The sequence below is a fragment of the Leuresthes tenuis genome, unplaced genomic scaffold (genome assembly GCF_036924035.1).
Source record: "Leuresthes tenuis unplaced genomic scaffold, fLeuTen1.0.hap1 SCAF_22, whole genome shotgun sequence".
Lineage (NCBI taxonomy): Eukaryota > Metazoa > Chordata > Actinopteri > Atheriniformes > Atherinopsidae > Leuresthes > Leuresthes tenuis.
Genome location: NW_027325376.1, coordinates 10717051 through 10744952, shown reverse-complemented (window position 1 = coordinate 10744952; position 27902 = coordinate 10717051). Strand labels below are relative to the sequence as shown.

The following is a 27902-nucleotide window of genomic DNA, read 5'->3' as shown; positions in this document are numbered from 1 at the left end:
GACCTGAAAGTGACAGACTTTTGCCACTTTAGAATTTTTTTTAGATCTTAAATTATCTTCAAAAGACTGCTACATTTTCTTAATACTCTATAAAGAGGCATAAGAAGCCACACAGCTGGAAAAGTCTCTTTTTTTGCCAAGCAAAGCGGCACAAGCTGGAGAGAAGTTCTATCTGCAAAAGAAGTTGCAGAGAGGAACTGAGAGGGATAAAGATTAAGTGCTAGAGAAGTAAAAGCATGCAGAGTAGGTGTTACCAGATGATATGTACAGGAAATGGATGAAGAGTAAGAGCAAAGAGAGAAAAAGAGGCAGAATGAAACAAAGATCAATGCATATCTGCAGCAGGGTGTATTTTTGTCTGTGCCGAGACTTAGTTTGGAATAAAAATGGAGACCCAGCAGCTTGAGATAGCTGTGTGAGGAACAGTGAGGCTCAGAGTAGAATGGCCAAATAAAATAGGTGGATAAACACAGCAGAGTAGAGACAGAGCTGGGGGATAGATAAAAGAGAAACTTGAATAGGCAGATGAAGGAGACTGATAATGGCAAGTCAGAGTGACCTCAGAAATAGGACGCAAAATAACAATAGGAAACGGAAAACAGTGACACACAGGAGGACTCACAGAGAGATTGAAAGCCAGAGAGAAAAAGTTGGACAAATGGAATGATTGGAGAAAAAGAGTTTCCAACCTTCAAGAAGAGAGATGTGAGATAAATGAAAAAGTACAGTGGCCAATGTCGAAGGAAAGACCTGCAAGGCAGAATTTAGCAGTGAGCAGAATTTATATGAAAAGGACAAGGTCTGCTTGGTGTTGGTACAGAGATTTAGTTATGCTCTTATCTGAAGAGGCTCGACATGTGGCAAGTAACTGTTTACAGTTGTAATAAAGACGGGGAAAATGTTTTTATTAACTCCCCACTGTGACTTTCTCTTTTTCTCCTCGCCTGTCTAACTGTGACTGTCAGCCTGTCTATACCACTTATCCTTTATTTGATGACAGATTGTGTCTGGTGTCTGAAAACCTGTCTACAGTAAATACACACTTAAAGCATAGACCCATGGAGTTGTAGAGGTGGTTGAAAGAACTTGATTGGCACAAAAATGGCAGCTCTTATCCTCTGCAATGCTGAATTGAAGTCTGAATCTACAAATAAAATTATGCTGATTGAGCTGAAGCACAGAAACACAGCAAAGCTCTCCAACCAGCAGGCTTCTACCTAAATTGCTGGATTAAATTTGAATCTTTGATATTTTGAGTCTGTAGATTAAACTAGACAAAAAAAATCAATCTTTGTCACCCTGTGAAATAAATTAGCCAGAGAAATCAAACTTTGCTGCCGGTGCTTAGAAGTAAAGTAGAATTTAAAAAGGAAAAAACACTTGTTTGTTCCACTGCCGAAAACACTGAACATTACACTGTGCAGTTTTCTGCTTTGTATCTGCAAGCCCTTTATATTTTCTTACTGTCTTTGTAACTTCAGATGCATCTTCTTTTTTCTACCTATGCACAAACTTCTATTTCTCAGGCAGATTTATTTCACAGGGCGACTGAGCTTGATTTATAGCTACAAACTCTGAAATCATTTGTGGAATTTTACTTAGTTGTACAAAATTGTATGGATGTGAGCCTTTATTAACCACTTTTAGGTTATCCTAACAAAATAGAAGCATTTCATTGCTTTTTTTTTATTTGAGAGGTTAGCTTTATAAGCCAAAGGTGGGGGTAATTGGGAAACACTTTGCACTCCAACAGACTGTTATCAGTGAAGCATTATTTTCAAGCATGAACAAATGCGTTTAACTCTATTGTTTAACTCCCACTGCAGCACTTGACCAGATTTCAACTAACTGTGGGGGAAAGTCTGCTTACATAATCGGATATCTTTTGAATGTCATGAATAACAAAAAACAAAACAAATCCACACCTTTATAAATGTGCTGTATTACTTTAGTCACACAATGAACTTTAAACTTTTGCAGCTCATTGAGCAAAGAACAGACAAACAGGACGGGATCAAGAACTAGAATATAGTGCCTCCTTTTATTTTACTTCACCTGGTCGGTTTAAGGAAACTCCTTCCTATACCTACAATACAGTTATTCTCCCATCTTTGGATCATTTATGCTTGTACTATTTATTTTTTAACTTGTATGTTTTTGTTCATATTTAACAAGTTTGCAGCTAATGTATTTGTAATTAATTTTGCAGACACTGTCTTAGTGTGTTTGGAACATGTTGATATTCGTGGTAATGTTTGCATGTTAAGACACTGAGAAGGGGGGGACTGTTGAGGTGCAGGATTTTGGAATAGGAAATAATATCTGATCTGATTTAGTGACATTAAGTGACAAAAATACTAAGACTATTGATGCTAGTATACTTCTAGAAGTTGATGCTTTGAAACGTGTGCCCATCGTGCGAATGAAAGTAATAAAGAGGACGCTTTGTACTTGTCTCACTCGACTAACTTCACTTTTTTCATTTCAACAGGCTCTGCTTAAACTCCTTCAGCTAAACTTATAAACTCCACTCTGATATATTAATTCCAGTTCTCTAACATAATCTAATTTCTGTTCCGTCCACCTTCACACCACCCCTCTCCTAACCCCACCCCTTGCTCTGATCCTACTCAAACCTTTGTGTCCTACATCAGGTGGAGTTGGAGAGAGGGAAGACCCTCCACATTAAGGCCCTGGCACTGGGTGACCTGAACAAGGCCGGCCAGAGAGAAGTCTTTTTTGAGCTGAACGGGCAGCTGAGATCCGTGCTGGTTAAAGACACCGTCGCCATGAAGGTACACAGAAAATATGCAGGAAGGGGTATGATGGACAGTGGGGATAGTTGATGGGGTTTGTGGAGTCAGTGATGGATAGATGGAATGGTTGCATATAGTTTAGATCAATGTAGGTAGACTTAGAAGGGGAGAGGGGTTTACTTATTTTTTATTCATGGAAACAAACGGCAGGGAAGTTGTTGGAATGACCAGCTGAATGACTCTCGGATGGATCATTGCCTGGATGATTGACAGGACAGATGAATATATTCCTTTTTTTCCCCCCTCTCTCTATCACTTTATCCAGGAAATGAAGTTCCACCCTAAGGCTCAGAAATCCATCAAGGGTCAAGTGGGAGCTCCCATGCCTGGAAAAGTCTTGGAGGTTAAAGTAAATGTGGGATCCAAGGTCAGTTTATTGGTCACTTTTTCTTTTCTTATTTCTCCCCAGTCTAAAATTTTTGGTTGATGAAGTTGAAGGTTGAGTTTGTGTCTTAATCTTGTGATCAAATAGTTCCTCATACCGATCATAACTAGTCTTTTTCAAACTCAACTCACTCCAGTTCTGAATTATACAGATGGACATGCTTCTGTTACATCAGTACATACTTATGATACATTTCATAAAGTATCATGAAATGTCATTTTGTAATCAGTTGCAACCCAAGGTATCACACAAGCACTAAACCACAGAGATAAATTCCTAGTGTTTGCTGAAGATTTCTGCCTCTACCGCAGAGCTGTCATGAGGCTGCATATTTCTGTAAAATGTGTGAGAATGTTTCAAAATAAGTGCTGCATATAGTGTGTAGATCTATTCTAAGAAGCAGCGCTTTGTAGAACCTAGAGAAGATTAAAGGGTGCTTTATAAGTGTGAACCATTTAATCTGTGCTAAACTCCAGTGTTGGCCACAACACAAAACTGAACCCCACTCAATGAAATATTTGTCTCATCTAACTAAAGATTGTTCAAGTACATTTGTGACAAATTCCATAATCCTTTTTTTTTATTTGGTCATTAATTCATCTTAAAGCAAGCCTTGATTTAATATAGATCTATGCTAGGAGTTTGCAAGGCCGTGAAACAACCTAAACGATGACATTTCCACCTCCACACTTTACAACTGGAATGATGTCTTAGGTCTGTGCTGGACATTTTTTACTCATACTATCCCCAAGCAGCTCTCCATTTTTCTTTGCCTCAGTTTGTTTTGTGGACAATAAGGACTTGCCAAACTTTTTCACAACATTTTTACCAGAAGCCACAGAGAGCTGTTTACTGTAGAGCCTGACATAAAAGCCCAGGGAGCAACAGACACTAGGAGTCTGGTTCAATAGTCTTTATTGCTTAGGAAGGCTCTTAAATGGGTCAAATGAACTGGAGGTATCTGAGTTGCAGTCAATGTAAGAGCTTGTTGAATTCACGAAATGCTAAGGAAGGGAGCTGCAATGCTGCCTTAAAGATCTTCTGCATAGATACATCAGTCCATAATGACACTCATTTTTTTCTTCCTCTGTTTGTGGATGAAATGATTAGCATGGTGACAGGAGAATGAGAATATTTCTTGAACATTGGTAGTTGCAGACCCACATCACAGCTGAATTTTCCTAAGTCCTTTAGAATTTATCTTACCACTGACCTTTTCACATCAGGTTAGTCTAAGTGTAGTTAGACCCTCGTTGAAGCGGGTTACCTTTTCCCAAGTCCTTCTACTAGCTTTCCGAAACCTCATGACATTTGACTGTAATTCCATGGATGTGAAGAGATGTACTTAAGGTTTCCCCGTCACTTTTTATTTTGTCCTTTTGTTTAGAGTACATCAGCCTAATTTGTAAAAACAGGTTTAAAAGGAATCAGATTTAGAAACCATATGTTCCAGATGACTGGTTTATAATATTTATTTATAGGTTAATTTTGATGATTTTTATGGACTACAATTAAACCTTAGTGATCTTCATTTCATTTGGCTGGATGCACAACCTCAAAACCTGGAAAATGAGATGGAATATTTAGCCGTTGTTGCTGGTGTTAATAGTGTACTACTTGCTAAAATGTGTTTTTAACTATGTACTGCCCTCCCACTGGCAGGTGGAGAAAGGTCAACCACTGTGTGTCCTTTCGGCCATGAAGATGGAGACCGTAGTCAACTCCCCTGTGACTGGCACCGTTAAGGCTGTTCACGTTACAGCTGACACTTCTCTTGAGGGAGACGACCTGATACTAGAAATCGAGGAGTAGAGCAAGAGGGCAGAGGGAGGAGGGGCAAACGATCTGATCCTGGAAATGTTGAGAAGTGGAGGAACAAGGGATTGAAATGATGAAGAAAGCACATCTTTTTCTTCTTTGGCACCGAATTTGTGCATATTTTGTTTAGTTATACCACAGATGTGATGAAGCTCTATGCATATCCTGACACCTGATGGATGTAAAGATCAGATGAGGTATGAGTCTGACAATTAATCTAGCAGTCTAACAGTTAAATTTAATTATTCTGAAGCATAGTGATTATTTCAAGAATGGTACCTTTACTAACATTACGTCAAATTGTGAAAGTTTAATATTCTAGGAGTATATATTTCAATCAAGAATCATTCCACTACAAGTCTTAAATGTGATGAGCTAACCAAGTATAACACTAACAAGGTTATAACATCTACTTGGATATAAATGTGTCAATTTCCATGTCAGTGCCGTTGATATTGCCTGATACACTGTTTTCATAATAAGTGAGCACATTAAACTGACTACTATGCGTTACCTTTGCAGTTTTACAGGGTTATAAGGTTAAGATAAAAAAAAAAAATAGAAGACATTAGGATGTATTCACCCACCCCCACACACACACACACCTTTCTAACACTTCTTTGACCTTAGTCAAGGTGCATTCTGGGAATGTGTAATCACTTCTTGCATATAAAAGGCACTTTTCTTTTTCAAAGTAAGTTTAGATGTCAGGGAAGGACTTAAATCACAGTATTGGTCTAACATGTTGTAGATGGGGGTGGGTCATAAGAATCTTTTCACACAGAGATGGACACGCCTGAAACATTACTACTATTACTGTATCAGTAATAGCACAAGGTTTACTTTTCTTTAAGTTCTGTGCAGATGTTTGTCCTTCGTTTTAATTTTGAAAGTTGTTTCACAACCTGGCACAGTAAATGGTTTCTGTGTGAGGATTTTAATGCTAGGTGTAAATGGGATTACATGGTGGTATAATGTGGTCATGTGGTGTTATTTCTGATTCAGTTATGAATTAATTTTCTGTCAAATTAAGTGAAATTAGCCAGACTAATAAGTGACTCTAGAGACTCCCAGTAGCAGTACTCATCTTTATATTCCTAATGTGTGTTTTAGCATGAATAAGTGTAAATGTGCAGAAGGAAGTCTTCAAACAAACTCTAACCATTCTCAGCGCATCTCCTGAGATAAAAACGCATTCAAACAGACATGAAATATTCATACTCACATGCATGGTGCAGAATCTTCATGACTCTTGAGTGCTGCCTGGATGAAAAGAAAAAAAACACAACCAAACATTGCAAAGTGATGCAGCTTTGTCTCCATAGCAACACCATTCAAAAGTGTACACCTGATTGAATGTTTTACCACCATAACCGCTGAAAGTAGGTAGTTGTGAGTGTTGTTTGGTTTGTAATTTTCAGGAGGAGACAGTGAGCCAGAAAAGAGACCCCCGACTGATTATTTTCCCCAAAATATCTGAGCTCCTACAACAGAATCTATCGACAAGAACACAATTGAAGTATCAGTTCGTACTCAACTGAACTGTTTCCAGCATTTTTGCTTCATTAACTTCGAAAACGAATGCCCTTTTCAACAAGTCATCAATGCTGTAGTTAATTAGAACACTGTCTCCCAGTCTCTCTCCCGGTCTTTTAGTCAGTATTTGTAAGGAGATAAAGATGAATTAGTGGGGTTGTATGAATGAGTTTTTCGACAAGCTGTTGCACAATAATGTAATGTTTCCCCTCCTCTCCTTGTTGGCTCTCATTTATCTCTCTGACCACCTTTTGATAATGTTTTCATTCCCCCTCCCCTCTCTTAGTATTTGCACAAGCAAGATAGTGGCTTAAAATTCAGGCAATAATGTCAACTATAGTGCAGTGTTTGTCTATTAGCTAGCAGTGACTAACAGCCATGTTTATAACATGTATTTGTGTCTGTGGAAAACAGAATAAATTGGAGTAAGTACACCTTGCTGAAAAATGTGATTTCTTTCAAAATGGGGGAGGGGGGACTTTGACCTACTCCTGAGCTCATTTCATCTTCAACTTAACTGCCACATGAAAATATGTGAACACGGTGTCTGTGACAATTCAGATCTTTTGCTTGTCAGAAACCAAAATGTCTCCATGGAATTTTTATCAAATGTTCAAAAGCTGTCAAGGTTTCGTCTACTTTCATCTTCAGAAGTAGTGTTAGAAGCAAGTGTCGTGGTACAGAGGGGAAGAAAATATGAGCTGCATGTCCCACTCACTACAAACCAAAACAAAATCTGCATGTGTTGGAATGGATTTACTTATTTTACTCACTTAGACCACCTGTCGAATATCATGTAGGACGCCACCAGAACAGCTTTGACTACGCTTTTGTTGGTTGTTTAAATGTTTTCAAATTAAATTGATGTTTGCCAGTAGTTCACTCAAAATTCTCATAATGTGAGGACGTGCTTGTGTTGGGAGCCACAAAAATTTGAATTTTAAAGAAAATTCTCAGGCATTGATTATGAAAGAGTTGGAATATGAAAACTTTAAAGAGAAATAAACTACAAAGATACAGAGGTGCTTTGTTGTGGTGTTTGGGTTATATTTTAGATTAGTAGGGCTCCAATAAGTCAGTAGATGGGGAGAAAGTTTGCAGGGTTCAGGCAATCATTATTTTAACAGCTGGGAGGGGGTGGGGTTGTTTTTTAGTCTTGTCGCGTGTGGCTGAATTGTCCTGTATTGCCTGCCAGAGGGAAGTAATTGGAAGTAGTGGAAGCCAGGATGAGTTGGGTCCCTGATGATGTTTAAAACTCTGCACCAACAACTGACCTGATAAATGTCCCAAATTACAGGAAGCGGGATCCCAGTGATGTACTGTGCCGTCTTGATGAGCCTTAGCAGAGCCCTGCGGCATGGAAAATACAATACTTTCAACTTTGCACCTCTAGAAGTTTACCAAAAAGATCTGTGGCATAACTGCTCTGCTCAGCGTCCTCAGGAAAAGCAGGAAGCTGAGATGTTTTTGACTATGTGTGCCCATTTGTTTTTCCTAGTCCCCCCACCCTGCTTGCTAAATTTCTTGCTGTATCTGGCTCTGTTTACTTTTCTTGGGGTGGGTCTGACTGCTCCTTAAATAGTTTCTGTGGAGCTGATTAAGTAGTCCTTAACCACGTTTATCGTTCAAATAGCAATACCGATCAGCTCTTACTGAGGTCATGTGATTTGTTAAATGCTGGCTTCAGAAACTATTTGATGACAGTTCCTTCAACAGTCTAGCTCTGGCTTGTCTTTGCTTTGTAGACTAGGTTAACAGAAGGTGTCCATAGATTAAATGCCATGCTATCAGAACAGCTTGGAACATTAGATTAGATTTTGTTTTTTTTTCTTTAAGATAATGGAGGTTTGGACCCACTTTGATTGATAACAATCGCATCTGCATAGCTGAATAGAGGGCTGGAGGGTAACAGTCAGTTTGCTTAGCCTTTGATTCATTTTCTGATATCACAAGGGAAAAAATGGTGGTATTTGTCCCTTCAGTTAAAAATTTACTGACCTTACTGAACCAATTTTAGAGTACTAAGAGGCAGCAGGAGTTCTTTGTTGTTGCATGAATAAAGTCCAAATTCTACATGCCTATACTCAATGATTAGATGGAAAAAAATAACATGTTGTCCTTGAAGAGATTTCTTGTTTTTGATTTGATAAAAGTCAAGTGAACTTCCAACATGAGTGGCTGCTGGCAGCTTTAACGTGCTGAGTGTAAGATGTAGTTTATTGATGATTGGCATGCATTAAACACTGAAACACATTTACAACAACAAAAGAGTCTTAAATTCTCTTAATGAGGCCTCTTGTGGCTTCCTTGTAGTCAAGGCAGTGATTTGGTTCTGCTGAATACTTATGCATTTCTGATAATCATTAATGGAAGCCTACTAATCTACAATAACAGATTAATCCATTCCATCATAAGTCAAAATTTCAGAGGCTTCACTGTCTAATTGCTATATTTCCTATTACATCCAATCAATAATTAAATGTTGTAGGTTAATGACAGCATTGCCTATATCAACCCACATGAGCTTTGATAAAACATTTTAGCTTATCAAAAAACACACTGTTTCCGCAGTACCAACACAGTGAACAATAAACTGAAGATACTTACCTCGGGGGTTATTATAGACATTTGAATAATGGCCTAAGGTTTGCCAAGTGGCCAGAGGAACAACTCTAAATGAATCATGTCGCTCCATAACAATTGGATTATACAAAAAGTTGTCCTTATAACTTGTTTAAAAGCTGTCCAGTGAATACGCTGGGGGCAGCAGAAACATCTGTCACATTTTATTTACCAGAAGTTGTTTCCATGTCTCTACATACTTTACTTACAGCCCTGACTCCTCTGTGGCCCCCGGCAGGCTATTTCATGAAGTTTGTATTATTCATGATTTGCAACTGAATGAAAAATACCAATTTCCTTACACTGCATCCTTACTGGTTGAAGCTGTTGAGACTTCAGCAGACTGTTAAGATTGTGTCTAAGTTGCCTAACAATCTTTCCCCAACACAGCCAGTGGTTGCTGGACTATCTATAGTATCACTTACTGTAATGACCAAAAAAGATGTTCCTGATCTAAGATTTCATTCTTTCATGGATTAAAGATTTAAGCTGAGAGAGCACAAATACAATAGCCTCCTGCTTTGCTCATCAGTTTGACCAGAAATTTAGTATAATGCCGGGGTGCTGTGAGGTAGAAACCTCTGCTGTAATGGAACGTTTTCTGAAGAACTGCATGTAAATATCAATTGATATACGATGACCAACAAATGTTTTTACTCTGCAATTGCTACTCCCTTGTAAACAAACCCACAACCAAACTACAAACTGCTGAATGATTGGCTGTTTGCCTGTTACTGGTGGCCTCTGGGATATGATAGGCTGTTTCCGCACGCTGGGTCCGCCCATCTGCTAGCTGATTGGCTGTACGTGTGTTTCTGACGGCTAGAACGAACTCCATGTAGACAGCTCCGCTTCGATAGAAATTTGTTTCAAAACGAAAGTTCTGTCGCTCAGACGCGCGCACAGCGACCACAAACACGAGACAAAACACATGCACGCACGCGCACGCACACCATGGCAGAAGCACCGGGCCCGAGCGGCGAGTCTGCCGCAACGTGCTAGTGGCACAACTTAAATCAAACTTCAAAAGCCACATTTGGAACCATTTTGGGTTTAAACAAGGTACAGACGGTAAAGCAGTAAACGCCACCAGCTACAGGAGCCAGAGGAGGCAACACATCCAACCTCATAACACACCTGCAGTGTCGTCACCCATATATGCGGAATACCGGGTTAGTATTTCCTGTTTATTTTCTAATTGGCTAATATTAGGCTATATGCAGTGTACAGGCTGAAGAATGAAGAGTTAAATGATGTCAAAGCACCTAGAAAATACAAAAAAATATATAGTTTTCACAGGGAATCAGTTCCTGTTTAACGTATTTTGTCCTCTGTTTTATTATGTTGGAGAAGAAGTTTTTTTAAAAAGACAGTGGATTTGTTATCCTAAGTCGGTTATTTATATTAGTATTATGTTTATCGTGCATAACAGCATAGATCATTAATAAGTAGTCATAACTTGTACAAATACATTGCAGTTCATAAAAATAATAATAAAAAAGGCAACAGTATCGCGATAATACCCGGAACCGTGATACTTTGTCTGGTATAGTATCATGGTTACTTATTTTGGTATCGTGACAACTATTTCCTTGATGCTTTCCTCACATGAAAAGTAGGTAATGCGCCAAAACTTTAGATGCTCTATTTATTTGACATGAGAATCACACAATGCTTCCAGTGTGAACCTGGGATAGCAGCAGTTTTATAGCTTAACAGAGGTATTTCACTGTTTCGCTCTCAGTTAGCCCTTTCTTTTTTTTTGTAACACAAATGGACAAGCATATAGTCCTCAAAGAGCTAAAAACACAGGCTTCAGAGATTATGCTATGTGGCTGAAAGTTAGGGAAGAATCACATAAAACAAAGACGACAGCTACACTGAAATTTCTTCATTATCATAGCACTTAGCTTCACTACATCACAAAGATGATCATTTTCCACTTTGACTTCTGTCTTTTCCTCAGCAGAGCAAAACAACAACCTAAGCACAAATGAGAGCAGCCCATAGCTCAGACTAACATTATCTTGCTCCCAAGTAGCAGCAAAATACTGTAACACAGATGCTTATGAGGAGGCGCTAATGGAACGAGCACAGAGATCTATGTTTAGACCATAGTTTGTGTCAGCCACACCTGCAGCTGCCCCACTTACTAGCCTCTGTATTACCTGTCCTATCTGAAAGCTGATGCACAGCAGAGAGGAACAGACGTTCAAGTCATATTTGTAATATTCTCAAATCCAGCTTCCTCCCAAGTTCTGCTTGATAGCCATACAAACATGTTAAATGCATTTTCAAGCTAACACCTGGTATACAGGACTTATTAGTTGCAGCTCTTGGAACATTGAGGTTAAAACTAATGGTAAGAGAACCTTTTTTCTTTAAAAAAAAAAAAGTTAAACTGTAAATTTTAATAATGTATATTCCAATGAGTAATATCCAATAGTCCAAGGGGAACTCTTCAAACTGCTCTTTCTAAACATAAAAAACCCAGAACTCAAAGGTGCCATCTCCTGAAAGTAAGTATTAAAGACTGCATTAACTGATAAAAAGGTACTTAAACATGCACACTCAAAACTGCGGGATGCATTTAGAAACAGTTCATGAATGTGCACTGCAGACTGTTTTTCCTCAGTGTAAGCAGATTTCGTTAATTGTCTTGAGTCTAGCTCATGGTCTTCCTCTCACCCTTTGCTTTAGCCCTGCTACCTTCTAAAGCCCCTCATCTGGTCTTTAATTGCCATCTTCAAGAAGCAGAGATTAGCATTCTCATTCAAGCATTTCTCTAAAGCTGCACTGGTAGAATACTCCCTTTTTCACTTTGAGGTACTGCAGTACACACTCAATAACACATGCCACATCAGCTAAGCCTATTGTTGGATGTTCAGATTATTGAGCGACAATAAAAAACATGCATGTTTATGTTACTGTTGTGGAGAAAAGAGTATCGTATTTTGCACACTATAAGGCTCACCTGATTATAAAGCTCAATTATGGGGTCCATTTCTGTACTTAACCCATACATAAGGCGCACCTTATACATAAGGCGTAGTATTACGTAATGTTCTCTGGTTGGTTTATCGCTGCCAGCACACTAGTGTATGTATTACGTCCCTGTGTCAGCAGGAAATGGTCCGACGGTCAAGAACAACATCGTCGGTCGTTTTTACAACTTATAAACTGCACATGGGTCTGCATCACCCATCTCAGACTGAAGAACAGGCACTCACTGGGACATGGGCAAAAGCATTAATGATGACACCATTCAATCGCTAAGTACCAGCTCGATACAATCTTCACCCCACATTCTGAGTAAATGGCTGGGATCCGCCTAACCCTGGATTCACACCGAACGCAAAGCAAGATGTACGAGAGCGAAGAGATGCAATAAAAGTGAACGTGGCGGTGAGCCACGAAGGGAGAGCAGTGAGTGATGCGGAGGGGGCTTAATGCCCCAATGAATGCTCGGCGCTCCCCGCGGTAAATTCAAAATGGCGGTATCCATGACAGATTTTGGATAGATTATATGGCGCACGGCCGTTTTTTTGTGAAAATTTAAGGCTTTTAGGTGCACCTTATGGTGCGGAAAATAAGGTAGTTGGACTCACCTTTGCAGCCTCTTATATGGAATTCATTAACTGGAACCATATTACATGGCAGCATACACAGAATTCCTGATGACCACAGCTTGTGAGATCCTCTTATTCTTCCTGATAATATTCTGTATGTATGTGGCCAAAAACTCAATCTCTGTCTGGCACCACTGTGTCTGAGATTGCCACAACATCTGTTATCACCTTGACAGAGAAAATTCTGACCCTAAATAATGTGGTGTGAGCAGTGGCAAGGCCCTGCCCACCCCCACGTAGCATGATAAAAAGCATGATATTCTGAAGCTGCTCTGAGTTTCAAAAAGGTCAAATACCTGCTTTGATGAGGTCTCAACATCACAAGAGAGGCAAATATTCTCATTTTTCATAGTACTGAAGTTAGATACTAAGTTTTACATTTGGATTCCACACTCAAATGGTCTCTAATCTATAAATGAGTGCCAGAGTTCAAGTCCTCTTTCTGGCTTTCATTTAGCTTATCCCTTTGTACGCTGTACCGCAGTCCAAAGGAACAGCAAATACTCACAGGAGTAGAGCAGTGGAATCTTGTCAACTCTGCATGTCAAGCTCCTTCTAAAATAGCTCTGAATCTTTAGCAGAGCCCTGTAACAACAGCTATTCAGAGAGTCAACTTTCTACCCGCACATGAGTTTCTTACATGGGCCACAGGGGTCGACTGCTGTGTTTGAGGTGCAACTTTCCCCTCTAATCCCTTTGCTGCTGTTCAAAAATCCCTCTGCTGCTTGCTTTGCAGTAATCCCCCTGCTTGAATAAAGAGAGAATAGACAAGGAAGATGGAGTGCATAGTCTGAAACAGAAGAGATGGGTACAGGGATCAGTACCACAACAATTTGATCCATCCAGCCACTAATACTGCCCACTTCCTGCTGCTTTTCCACAATGAGCTACCTTAGATTTCAAATGGCTGGTTCATAGCTCTTTAGCATCCTTTAGCATTTTGCTGTTTGATTTTAAAGAAATAGTCTAGTTGTAGTTAAAGCACAATCACAGTAAAAAACAATAACAATGTTACAGTGGAGGAAAAAAGAAACTATGAAACACTGCAGCAGCTCAGCATCAAACAGCGACACAATGGTCCCTCTAAGAACTATGGCCAATATTTTGAGGTCTCTTTGAGCCTTTAAATACCCAAATATGCAATGACAAACATAACTTTGTTCTGTGGGCATAAACTTAGTTTGGATGCAACAACTGTATCAGATTTTGATTCCTCAACTGTGTTTCAGCCACAGTGTCACATCTTTTGCTCTTTACACTCATCCAACTAAAAACTTTGGAATGCCATTTCAATTATTACTGAATAAATACCAACTTTATACCAAATTACATAAATATAAATCTTCAGACGTAAAAGTGACAGTGAAAATTTTTTTTTCATTATTATTTACAAGAACTTTGGATTTATATCTACCTCTCTTTTTCTCATTTCTTATATTCAAATTAGAGGATGTAGTTTTTGACATGAAGCAAAAGCACTATTAGTTGCATTTGGATGTACCTGTGGCTACAATGTAGGAGGTGGAGTTTAAACAGACAAGTACAACTCTTATAAAAGAGATTGCTTTCATTTTAATCAATTCTGAAAATGTTACTAAATCACAACACCAAGAGGGTGAAATTAAATAGGCCTCATTTAAAGGGATTAAAAAAATAACCATCAAAAGGCATGACTACTTCTCCCAAGAAATGAAAGCTAAATGTGAATGAAAATGACTTCCTAAAACAGCCTCATTCAGATTAAAAACAGGGCTGATATTCATCAATCTCCATCTTTGAATACACATCAAATCATTGTACAGAATTAATTTTTCTTATTTATTACAACAACCTTGACTTTGATGCCTATACGTCGAACAGTAGGGGATAAAGAGTCATTAACAGATTTACAAAACTCACAATTGTTCCAGCAGGAACTTATTACACCCTTATTCACCCTCTTAAAATACGTCTCTTTGGCTTTTGGTTGAATAGGAAATGAGATCTAAATCTGAAAATAATCTGTGGTAGAATTGTGGTAGAAAAGAAAAATTCAGTAGTGAGGCCTGTTAAAGTAAAAGTACAAATAATCTCTGCAATATGAGACCTTGTCGGAAGACATGCTTTTTGTTAAAAAAAAAAAAATTAGCATCAATCACCACTTTTTTTTTGTGTGTGCACTTGCAATAAATTCATTGCACGTAAGAAAGATCCGTCTCCATCAAGATGTACAGAAGATCAAATACCTCTTTCAACTCAGAAACAAAAACAAAGATTTGTCTTTGGTCAAGATGTCTGTTATTCAAGGTCAGAGAGTTCTATCGAGTAAAATTTTGTTTATGAATTAGTTTTCAGCACGACTTGCAGGTGAAATGTTGACAACCTAATGGGAAGTTGAATGAAACAAATCTTACAAACAAAATCATATCTCTGAGCTCAAAGTCGTCAGACAATGACGGACCAGTTCTCGTCACAAAGTTGTATGTCAGCTTGTGCAGCTGAAGGACAGCAACTCCAAGAATTACAGTCCTTCTTTCCAGTATACATTCACAGCAGGGGATCTATTTTTTGACTGAAATCTGTCTCATTCATGCTGAAACTGTGTGACGAAAATGTTCAAGACCATCTGTAGCTTCCAACTCTCTTTGTGGGACATCATCGTACATGCGAATATGGCAGAATGACTACACAGATGTTTTCTTTAAATTACTTGAATGGTAATTTTGTCAGATGATGCTGTGTTTATTTTTGTAGAGCAGAGCAAATGCTCAAAATTCTTTAAGTGATCACAAGTCAACAGTCTTTGGGAAGTTTTTCACCATAGACTGACAGATGTGCAGTTCTCCAAAAACCTAAAAATGCAAAGCCCTACGAGATAGCAATACATGTTGATCAAATGCCAGGTGGTTGAAACTTAGCCGACAACCACCTTTTATAACAAAGAAGACAAACTCACCAAGAGCAATAAATAGCAGAGAAGCACAAGTGAAAAGCACATCAGCTGCAGTGGACAACCTTTGAGTGTCACTCCAACATTAAACAAATCTGTGCCCAATTTGACAACTATTTCATCTTGGAGAGCAAATCAAAAAGAACCAACAACAACGCTAGTGTAACTAAGAGCTGTCTGCAAGTGAGATTGTCTACATATTTCTCATACTGCCCCCAAAAGGAAGCAACATGCTGTAAAACCTACCATGTATTTGTGAAGCTTAAATGCAGAGTCTGCAGAAATATGTTCAAAGCTTCAGTAAAATAATCAGTTGCCATTTTTGTTGTCTTTGTCTGACAAAATAAACAATGCTTTATTAGCAATTTGGCTGTATCAAAACACACTTTTGCTTAACTGTAGAAAGACTCATGCGTCTTCTTGACATGACATTCACAATATGGTTGTAATACACCTATTTACACATTGCTGGGGGGTGTAGGTATCCTGCCTATGTGCTTTCACTGGGGATGTGGTTATCCAAGTAGTCTCACAATGAAAAAAAAGAGCAGATTCATACATTTCTACCATAACGGATAAAAGATGCCCATTAAAATGTTAATTTCCAAAACAGAATCATTTGTGTTTTATAAGTTTTTTTTCTATTTATTTATTTATTTATTTTTTTTAATCAAATAATTTTTACATTTTTGTCCGTTATTCGATTCTTATCCTTTAATTTTTTACAGGTGTATTTCATTTGCACATCTCCACTCCATCAGCATATTGATTTATGTCATTAGCACATTTGGATTTATTCATCCATTTATTTATCACAGATTTTTTAACGCTACTCATACAGCACACTTAAACTGAAGAGCAGAATGATCCTGGAACAGACCTACCTACAGATTCAACATATTCATGCACTAATATCCTTAAAGATATTACCAGACATCAACATCTCACTTCAGTATGAGGGCCTTCAGTCACTTGCCTGGCAGGTGTGGTCCACTGCCATATCCATTCCTTTTCCATCCCTCACGTTTCAAAGATTGCTTTCAGGGACAATTTTCCACCTGTCTGAGAACCTGCACCCAGAGGTTTGCAGAGCAATAAAACATTCCATCCTATAGTACCATGCATGTCCACACAGAAATGTTGATGACATAACGTGTAATTTCACCACCATTCACATCCTCTTAGTTTCTTGATGCGGTGATCAGATAAAGCTCCACGGTGCAAGCCACCACTCTTTTGGCATGCAGCCTGTGCTCCAGTGATGAACGAATGACGAGAAGCTGGAAACGAGAAACTATCTGATTTTACTCTCCGCCTCCAGATTCAAATGCATCATTAAACATTAGCGGCACAGTGGTGTATGGCTAAGCCATGGGCAACCACGAGCAATGGATTAACAATGCACACATCAATTAACTAGAGAAATCAATGCTGCCCGCTGACCATGCTGACAAATTCAATTTCTAATGAATACGTCAATAGATACCCAGCAGCACGGAGCATTTCCTGTTTCCTCTCCGGCATCGTTCTCCGTCAACCACTTTTAATGCCACAGCAAGTGACACCCACTGTTGATGCGAGTGATTATGGGTGTCAGTGCTTAAGAAAGACTACACAGGAAGAGAGATGGAAAGAGTGTTTATACTGCGTGTGTGTGTGTGTGTGTGTGTGTGTGTGTGTGTGTGTGTGTGTGTGTGTGTGTGTGTGTGTGTGTGTGTGTGTGTGTGTGTGTGTGTGAGAGGAGACATCTCATTAAGGGCTAAAACCTCTACACGGGGAAAGTTCAGACTCAGGTGTCTCAAAGGCCACACGTCAACACAGACGTGCTGCTGGTGCGTTTTGTTCTTTAACGCGTCAAAGCTTTCAAGTGTGTGTTCCCGGCTGCGTGCACGTCTAAAAGTGTGCCCCGTCTCTGCCATTGTGGGTTAAAAACATTTCAGCTACAATCAAAGCACTGCAGCAAACATAAGAGGGAAGCTGAAGAGCCTAAACAGACACACGCGGACAGCCAGACGGGGAGGATTCAATGCGACAGAAGAGCACGCAGAGAGAGGAGGAGAGCGGCTCAAGCCCAGACTGCGACATGGAGCCGAGACGGGCATTAAGGAATGAAAGGCAAAGAGAGCAAGCAGATCAAAGGAGAGCCAAATCACTCATTTTTTATTCACGTGCGTCAGACACACAGCACCACTCATTAGATGTCTTTTTGTGCAGCGACATCATCCTCTATCCTGGTCTCAAAAAAAAGAATAAAAAAATAAATTGCACCGTTACCATGGCAACAGGCGTGTTCAAGGCATAACGGAACAAACAGTCCAAGCAACTCTTTATCACTCATCTTCTCTCACACGCTGCGCCTTCTTAAAATAGGACCGGGTCCACAGCTGAAAGTCACTTGTGTATCTGATTTCTAAACTCGTCCACACCACAGACGTTGGTCTTCGTGTGCATTAAAAATAAGCAATGCTCAGTAGTTCTTAGTCACAGCTGGTGATCAGGCTCCAGCATGCGAGAAGTCACACTTGAGCTGGCAGCTTGAGAGCTCCACCTGTGGAAAATATCAGTTTGTACATGATGCAACATAAGGCCAGGAGGCTCCACTGTCATCACAAATTAATTGTTGTAGCTTAGGCAGACACACTTAAAGGTTCAACTAGTTCCTAACTTTGGTGCGTAATTATCTGTATCTCAGCCATCGCTGCTATGCTACTGACTGATTTCACTCCTTTTGACGCATCCAACTGTACAGCTTTGTGCTGCATATGTTCAGTCAGGGCCCTGTAATGGACTGGTGAGCTGTACAGGTTATACCCTGCCTCTCGCCCGATGACCGCTAGGTTAGGCTCCAGCCCCCCCCGCGACCTGACAGATGGGTTTAGCGGGTATAGAAAATGGATGGATATTCAGTCAGTGAATATATAGAATTATAGAAGCACCTTTTGCATCCATTACAGCTTTGAGTACTCTTCAATAGTTTGGATGCCTGAATTTGGGCATTTTTACCTAATTTTTTTCCTGGTAGATTCTCCGTTTCCTGTAATATTTAGTTACATTGGATGGGACACATGTCCATTCTCATGTTTAAGTCCAACTCAATCTCTTAAAAAAAATTATATATATTTTATCTATGTTGGCTCTTAAAGCTGTTTCTTTTGTTGTTTTTGTTTAATTTCTCTTCATCTATACAGCTATTAAGCAAATGTGATATGTTCTACATCTACCTCCACATGCTGTATGATGGTGTCTGTTTACACACAACTTCTTATTACTTCACCATGTCTGCCTAAAGTTCCTAAAGGGCTTGCTGTTGTCCTAGAAATCAGATATCATTAAGCTAAAGTGGAACTCACCTTCAATGGCTACTTCTGTGGTTGAAGATGACGTTTTGGATAAAACGGGTCTCTTAAAACAGAGAATGCTTAATGCAAGCTGAACAAAATCAAATTTTAGGTTGTTGGTTCAAACCCCAACATCCCTGCCTTCTTTAGGGAAGTTACTGAACCCTACATCGCTGTAGCCTTCCCTTCGGCTGTCGATGCTTAAATTCCCTCATATGGTGCCACTATGCTGCTGACTTGTTAATTAAAGACTTGTCCTGCCCAACATTTTCAACAGTCCTTTAACTTTTCTGTTCATCCTCCCTCTTGCAATTCCTTCTTTTCCACTTTGCTCTCACCTGTGACTGGTTAGTTAGTTAGATGTGAACAAAAATTGTTATGGTTTGAAAAGTTTAAGTTACAAATTTTAATACTGATAACTTCATTTAAGAGATCTGGACAAATGTACTTATTTTTTCTGGTAAGACTGGGTTGTCTGGTCTCTCCACATTGTTATTTGAGGTTTAAGTCTAGGTCTGGGCTGGGTCACATGACAGTAGGAGACAGACAGTACTGCAGTGCTTGAATGCTCAAGTTCACAGTTATGCTGACAGGTGAACTGTCAACACAGGCTCTGCACTCTAGAGGAGTTCTCCTTTAAAGATTCCCCTCTGCTTTGGTCAGTACCCAGTATATGAAGACACTGACGCTATTGTCAATACGAAAAGGAGCCGAGTCCTCAATAACAGCTGCATTTAAAACATTGTGTACAGAGAACCTCGTCTACCAAAAGACCATTTCCATTTCACCCAGACAGCTTAACGAAATCTGAAACAATACCAATAAACCAGACATAATCCCACTTCCTCCCACTGTACCCCTTCTCCACAGGTCGTTTGGTTTTCCAGACTGAGCACACCAGGCTTTTGTCAGCAGCACATTATCTCACATAGAGAATGATTAAAAACAATGTACAAACCAACCAAAAACATCCTGAAAACAAATACAATTTATGCACCAAACAAGATCAAACACACATTAAACTAACATATCTATGTGCATAGATTCATTTTGGGAATGTGTGTTTGTTGGAACTGTGTACCTGTTTAATGAGTGGGTGCCTGCATCTCCCTCACAACAATCATCTGGCTTCAATGCAGAGGTGGTATTAACCAGATGTTTTCACAAGACATCGTACTTTGAGTTTGGCCTCAAAAGGGAAAACTTTTCCTAATCCTCATGGACTCCTTTAAAGGCTGTTTAGCAAACAGCAGGCTGTCATGTGCCCATTACTCAGAGTGGTTTCTGTCTAGCCGTTCAGACGTTAAGGCTTGATTGATGGAGGGCTCTCAGCATGTTCGCCCGTCTCTGCAGAGGACTATGGAGCAACCGTTGGGTCTGCCCTTTTTGCATTAATTCTTCACTCAGTATTCAGATATAAAATGGCAGAGAATAAACGTAATGTGCCATGTAAGTAGGGACTGATTTCATTCACAGCACGTGTTATATTTGGGCAGTCATGTGACGCCAGAAACTGAAAAGTCGTGAGTTTGCCTACGCAGAAATAAAAGAGAAAGCAGGTGGCAGCAGCAGATTTAACCTGATGGGAGCAAGTAAAGGGAATCAGGACAGTCTGTTCCACAATGCCTCATATAATACCATGAAGACATTTGATGTGTTATGTATGAAGTAAAGAATAGTTGGCCAATACTGATCCCTTATCAATGATCTGGGGACTTTAACTGAAATAGGTGGCAACAAGAACTTGAGCTCTTTAGAGAGAAAAGATTTGAACCGCAGCAGTTCACAGCAAGCAAAAAGAGAAAATCTGAAGTAGACTTTTTCAGAGCAGCCAGCCTCATATGTAACTGCTGCTTGCAGTTCATAAATGAGTTATTTCTCTGCCTATCTGTCTTCTCATAGAATTCATGACATGTTTTCAACAGAAACTATACCTCACAGCCAGAGCACAGGGACTTCTCCTCTGCATTCCTATAAATAGACTTGTATTCAACAGTCAAGAGCTCCAGTAAGCCAGCACATATAGCAGCCACAAGACAGGCTGTGTTGTAAGTGCTGCAACTTTTTCACAGTCTTTAAAAACTCCTATGCCATCACTGCACTATTCATCCACAGCTGGATAGAGGACGTTAAACAAAGCTGCTCCCTCCTCGAGAGCTGTCAGGAGTCATCTTCAGAAATCAGCAACTTAAGGAGAAGCAGGTGAGGCTCAAGTGGATAGAGAAAAAAGATAAAGGAAAACAGAAAATTACAGCACTTCTTCACAAAGAAACTAAGAAAGCTTCATCACAGACAGATGATGTATATCTCTTCAGTGAAAGAAGCTCCCATAAATACAGACCATATGGACAAAAAGGTCACTTATGTTTTCAGAGAAGTGATTTCGGTCCATAATGATTCATCATCACTGAAAAGAAAAAAGGTCTCTCCTGAAGATAAAAACTGTCACTAGCTGTAAAATGATTGTCCAACACTTTAATGAATATTCACGAGATGGAGGCATAACTGCATGTCTCCAAAATTGAGAGGAGCAGGGCATTTTAATTTGGGTTAAACTGACTTGGGGTGGTGGCAAAAGAAAAAGTGCTTCATGCAGCACCTGTGCCAAGTATATAAAATTATCAGAATTTCATGTCATAATGAATTCTCTCTCATCACTGTCACTTGTAGTTACTTTATAAATTAAATTCTGATTACAGTAAATTCAGGTTAGTCATCTGATTAATTTGTTGTACAACCCAACTTTTTACAGGTTTGTTGCATTTTGATCCCCAATAATAGAACAGTTCTCATTAAATTCACCTAAAGCAGTCATTTTCTAGACACTAAGGGAAACAGAAACATCTTTTTAGTATTAATTCATATTACCTTCTTTGATTTAACAAGTGTTCAAAGTTATAGTGATAAATAAGTGTATTGTTGGGGTTTTAGTAGATGCTGTGTGTTTTGAGTTATACTTTACATCCCCAAACTAAAGCCTAAGTCACTTCAAAACTAAAGCTGATACGAGCATCTCCTCTGCACGTTTGTCACCAACAATGCAGATTCTTCTGGTCTGCATTTGTTTCCAATTTAATACTATGTTGCTATGGGAATACAATGAATCAGCAGACAAGGTGAGAGAGAATTTACATTTTGAATAACCCCAGTTCCAGTGGATTTGATTCAGGTGTGTTCCTTCTGCTGTTGGTGTCCTCCCTCTCTCTCTCTCTCTCTCTCTCTCTCACACACACACACACACCTGTTTCTGCCACAGCTCCCTAATTTGCTGTAACATACAAGTTACTTTTGTTGCCATCACTGTGACAAACTATGTGTCTATGCCCAGCCTAGAGCCAGTTCCTCCAGGTGAGACGTGATTTAAAAAGTCTGTCAGCCTCAGAGAAACTACAACACAGCACTCTATTGGCACAACAATTGCTGATTGGAGTCTTGTGTACTTCATTAACTCCACTGTGTGTCTGTGAAGAAGCTATTTTTGTGTCTTTCTGCAAACAAAGTTGATTTATTGGTTTTCTGATGTGTGTGTTCACTTTTGGTGTGCCTGATAGAGCTTTGGATAAAACTGATCACATTTCAAGATGTTTTAGATTGCCATGAGCTGTACGAAACCTTCAATGTAGCCCTGATTTGATGCTGAGAAAAACTCTTTCCATCCAATCACAATTTAACTTTTTATGATACACTTTCCTGTAGTTCTGATGTGAAGTTTCCAACTTTCACAGCACCTCTTAGTATCAAGTTCTGGTGCAGACTTGATCCACAACTATTCTTACAAATGGTGAAAAATTAGTTAAATGGGTTGATTATAGGCTACTGAAGGTTTGTTTCACTGCGATTGCTGAAAATGACCAAATTTTTACATCTATATTCCATCCAGTCTAGCTTCAGACAGTGTAACTGCAACATTTGTCCACAGTGTAGTAGTTCCACTATAATATATATATATATATATATATATATATATATATGAAAAAAAGTAAGATGACTACAATTTCAAGGCCCCAAAACCATTAGACATTTACCTTTTAATAAGAACCATGATGTTAAAAGGGGCAAACATGAACTTTGTAACCATTAGACGTTGACAAAACCACTCCAAAGATGTGACTTGCAGACTGACAACTCTTTTCAAGCCCCATCAAAAACAGAATTGTCACTTCTCTCCCATGTGGTCACAAGTGGTTAGGTTCAGGTTTTATGATAACATGATCATAATGTGCTGTAACATTCTTGAATGTTTTTGATAAAACACTGGCTCCTATATGCAGTCACAATATGCTAATTCCCTACAGTGAAGGCCCAGAAGCATATGCTGAAAATGAATTTGATTAAAGCAGCTAACAGAGAACACAGAGCTACCGCTGTGCGAGGTTGAATTACTGCCCAGCAAGATTAAATGCCTATCAAAGTGTTTCTTGATTTTTAGCTCTGTCATGTTACTCTCAAAGTTGCTGCTTTACTTTTGCCAGCTCTGGTTCCAACATGTAACATCAGATGAGACAGCATTAAGTGCTAAACAGGAAGTCTACAGCTCTTTCTTCAATATGCTGGATTTCTAAACGCAATGACACAGAATACAAATTACACACAATTATGTTCCTAGAAAACCTCAAAATCATAAAAACCCGAGCTGGAAAAAGGTGAACTGATGCTTCTAGTCTGAGCTGCTTGTATATGCTGTTCCATAGACAGCACACCAACTCAGATGGGTTTCTTATGGTCTACAGTGCAGATTCTTCAGACAGATGGACTCCAACCAAAGACACAAGAGTACAGTTAGGCTCAAATAGAATAAGGTTAGTAATGTGTGGGCCAAACCAAACCAAAGAAATTAGCTCCAACTCTAACAGTCAGTGTGAGAGGGCCCAAAGGATATACCCCACACAGCCTGTGCAGCAGCACAGTGAAGAAAGAAGTTGGCCTTTCAACTGACTGTTCCGGGCTGTGGTTACCTTGGTTACAGTCTATATTTCCCACATCAAATATGTTAGGATGACAGTGTCGAAGTGGTATTCCTGGCTTCTTTTTGCAGTCGACACAATCACTTCACTTTAAAGTCTGGAGAGGTTTTATCCTGTGCCTGCTCACTTTGTGTTGCCAGGAGTTGTTTCACCCGTCCTCCACACAAGGCAGAATTTCACCATCACGCTATGGTGTCTAGTTGATATTTTACTCCTAGCCTCTTCTTGTGTGAAATGCCCTGAAACAAGTGGTTTATTTCTTTGAAGTAGTTTTAGTCTTTAGATTGTAGGATTACAAAATCCTCTCACTCTTAATGTTCAGACTTGTCAAGAACACTTTAACTACTTCTTCATTTTCTTGTCAACATCAGGCAGAGTAAGAGTTTTTGTCACAAGAACAAATTGAGACATAAAAGAGGGAAACTTCTGTACCTCAGTGTGTTTATCAGTGCTATACAACCCAGCAGCTCCAGACCACTCCACTAGTATCCTTCAAGTAGTATTCTGTCCTCTATTACACTGTTAGGAGGGATTTTATGGTTTACTGTCCAGTATCTGCTCCCATTACATCTGTCACCTTTGTGAAGTGTACCATTCTGGTGTTTTTCTCTGAACACTCCACTGGGCAGTACTTAGTGTAGCTCTTTTTCTCGTATTCATGAGATTAAAATGTTCATGACATTTTATTCTTTGTGCTCCTCAGTGTTTAACCTGATTTAATGAAAGAATGTAGAATAGCTGATATGATCAACACAACTTTCTGTTCCTCCATGCTGATGCAGCGCAAGTTTTCATTTGTCCGCACATAGATGTTCTACGTTTCCAAACAGGTTCTCACACGTTGGTCCACTTTTCCATGTGTTTTATTTGGCCTAACCCTAACCCACAGTGAAAGATGCTAAAATGTTGACCTTGTAAGATCGGTGGATATGGTTGGGTCTACAACTAAAAAAAAAATAAATACATTTGATGGTTACAAAAACAAATAAAATCGACACAGCCACGGCTACACATTTTACTATTCATGTGTGCAATTCCCATCATGTCCCATTATGTTTATGTATTTATCAGACGCTTTTATCCAAAGCGACTTACAAATGAAGATATAACAAGCTATATAAAAGCTAACAATAAACTACATAGAAGATTAATACTATCCTGAAGGAAACAGCAGCATAGTTCAGCTTTCAACCATGGATGACAACACTTCTGCATTTAAAGAAATGGCGATCAGCTATACCTTTTACACAAAGTATTTTTTGCCAATGGAATTTTATCCTTCCCACTCCATACTTAATACATGTATCGCCAACTCACGTGCCGTTACTGGCAAGAGCGCATACAAAGGACCCATTGATCACTGTGGACAACTATTGACTGTGGTAGATCAAACACCTTTGTTCAGATAACGTCACAACCTAATAAACAAAGCTATAGGGTGCTGGTTAGAGTGAGAGTGTGTGCATGTCAGCAGTCATGTGCTTTCAGATTTTACTCCTATGAGATCAAAGTTTCATTCTCACAAGTCAAATGCGAAACTGACAACATCAAAACTCCGTCATGTCCTTAAGTTGCTGTCTGTCATACAGACAAGTAAAATGACCCAAAATAACACTAAAAGGCTGCTTAGCCACTCAAGCAACCAATTGTCTTATATTTCCATCTGCCACACAGATAATCTACACCCTCAACAACGCTTTCTTACCAGCACAAAATGTCAATCAATTTATGTAGATGTAGTCAACCAATGTCTGGTGATGTGAAGTAAATTATGTTAAGCAGGGAGTGAATTGTGAGCATCTTAAAATTACAAATGAAATTTTTTCATCTTACTTATTTCATGTTTTCTGGCTTGCATAAAGTTCTAAGTAGCATTAAGTAAGTAAATGACAGAATACATGGTTTAGCATAATTTCTGTTAAGACTGCAGAGGCCATTTCTGATCACATCACCCCTCCCCCCCCACCAATATCACATACTTTTACCTCAATTTAAATGCCATAAAATTACTGAAAAGAAAATGCCATGACATGCCATGCAAATGTGACTGCAGTGGCTTGCTTTCTAAATGCAGAGAGCCATGAGATCGTATTATCCAGACTGAAAAAGATCAATCTTCAACATTCCCTGAAGGACTTTGCCACCTGAATATAATGCCATTTTTGGTCCCCTGCTGGAACAACCGATTGATCTGATGACTAAAACAGATACTGTTCCTTTTCATAAGACCAGGTATTACCAGAAGTTATTGTGCCTGACGGTAAAAAGCTTGACTACACTGCTGTTATTGTAACCAATTCTCTACTTTATGTCTGCATGGTAAAGCTGAAATGTAGAGCAGAGTGCGGCGGGATTCTTTACTCCTAGCCTCTGCTTGCAGATATCAACATATGTATGTGTGTTCAGGAGTATTTTTGCACACAGTCTAATGTCTTTGGATTAAAATCTGCATCTCAACACTGGAAGTCGCAATTGTCACAAAAAACAAAAACAGTTCATGCATAGTCTGCCCATTTTAAATGACCTTTTAAAGCCAGTGCAATTCATCTGAAATGTATTAAGTGAGAAATGTATTTGATGTATACAAAGTATGAAAGGAACTCTTCAGCTTCCAAACCCCCATCTGAGGAGAATTGAGAGGTATTGTTTAGAAAAGATGGGCTGACAAAAGCATTTACACAGCATGTCATATTCACTAATAGATGACCCATCTGTTTAATCCATCTTTACTGCCAAAATGCAGTCGGTGTAAGAGCCCACAAACCTTAATGTATTTCTGCTGAATCCATATTGTGTGTCAAGAAAAGTGAAGGTTGGCCCCACAAGCATTAACTTTTTGGCACCTCAGTCGACTACTGCAGTCGAACACCTCTGGGAAATAACTCCTGAATTTGAACCGAGCACAAAGTTTTCTCAAACAATATCATGGTCTGACACAATGAAGACACCAGAGCTGTCAGAGCCACGACTTTTCAGGAATTCACAAAGAAGGCTGCTGTTGTGTGTCAAATCCTGGACCCAAATGCTACACCATCTAAATTTTTTTCCCCTCATTATTTACAAAGCTCACCCATTTCAGAGGAATCAATAAAAAAGTTGATGAATCCATTTGAAGGACTGCATTGAATCTAGAGGGTCTGTAGTCAACTCTGTGAATATAGTAGCAGTGTTATGAGTGTTGTTATTTAATTGCCAGTGTTCCTCAAGGAGTTTCACTCTTACCCAAAACAAAACAAGCCATGCTGAACTAATTATTGAAGTATTTTCACTTTCCAATAAAACTGAAGCCATTTCAAATGCACACAGTTCCAAAAAAAAGCATTGTTTTTGTAAAATGTGAATAAAAACAATGTAATGACATGTTTTAATCATAGCTGAAGACAGGTGAAACATATCAAGAGTTGAAAGTCGGAATTTTACTATTCTATGAACTAGCTAGAAGCTCCTGTATTTGATGATGTCACAGCTAAATTAAGTTGGTACGCGGCGCGTTTAATACTGTAGCACATCCTTATCTTCCCACAACAGTCCAAACACATCTGGGAACTGAAGACACCAGCTGACGGGCCTTTGGGAGACGGAGATTGTCCCATTCTTTTCTCAGCTGGTTCTAGCTGCTCAACGTCCTGGGGGCTTATTTTGTCGTATAATTGTTTTCATAAACGCATCAGAAGATTTCAGGTGGTGAAAGGTCAGGCCAGTGCAGCACCTAGACTCTTCTATGATGAAGCCATGCTGCTCGGTTGCTTATATACGAAAGGTCTTCCCTGGAAAAGGCATCGTCTGGATGGGCACGTGTTCTTAAACCTGTATAAATCTTTCAGCATTATTGATGTCTCTTCATATGTGTAAATATCAAATTCCA

General features: G+C 39.2%; 1 protein-coding gene across 2 annotated transcripts in view; it reads left to right on the top strand.

The window, feature by feature from the left end:
- LOC140282208 (pyruvate carboxylase, mitochondrial-like) overlaps positions 1-6989 on the top strand; it is a 254267-nt gene extending 247278 nt beyond the window's left edge. For both annotated transcript variants that reach the window (XM_072376794.1, XM_072376795.1), the window contains exons 25-27: positions 2655-2795; positions 3082-3183; positions 4864-6989. In XM_072376794.1, coding sequence (XP_072232895.1) covers positions 2655-2795; positions 3082-3183; positions 4864-5013 — 393 coding nt within the window. In that variant the 3' untranslated portion in view covers positions 5014-6989. The remainder of the gene's footprint in view (positions 1-2654; positions 2796-3081; positions 3184-4863) is intronic.
- Positions 6990-27902: the final 20913 nt, after the last annotated feature.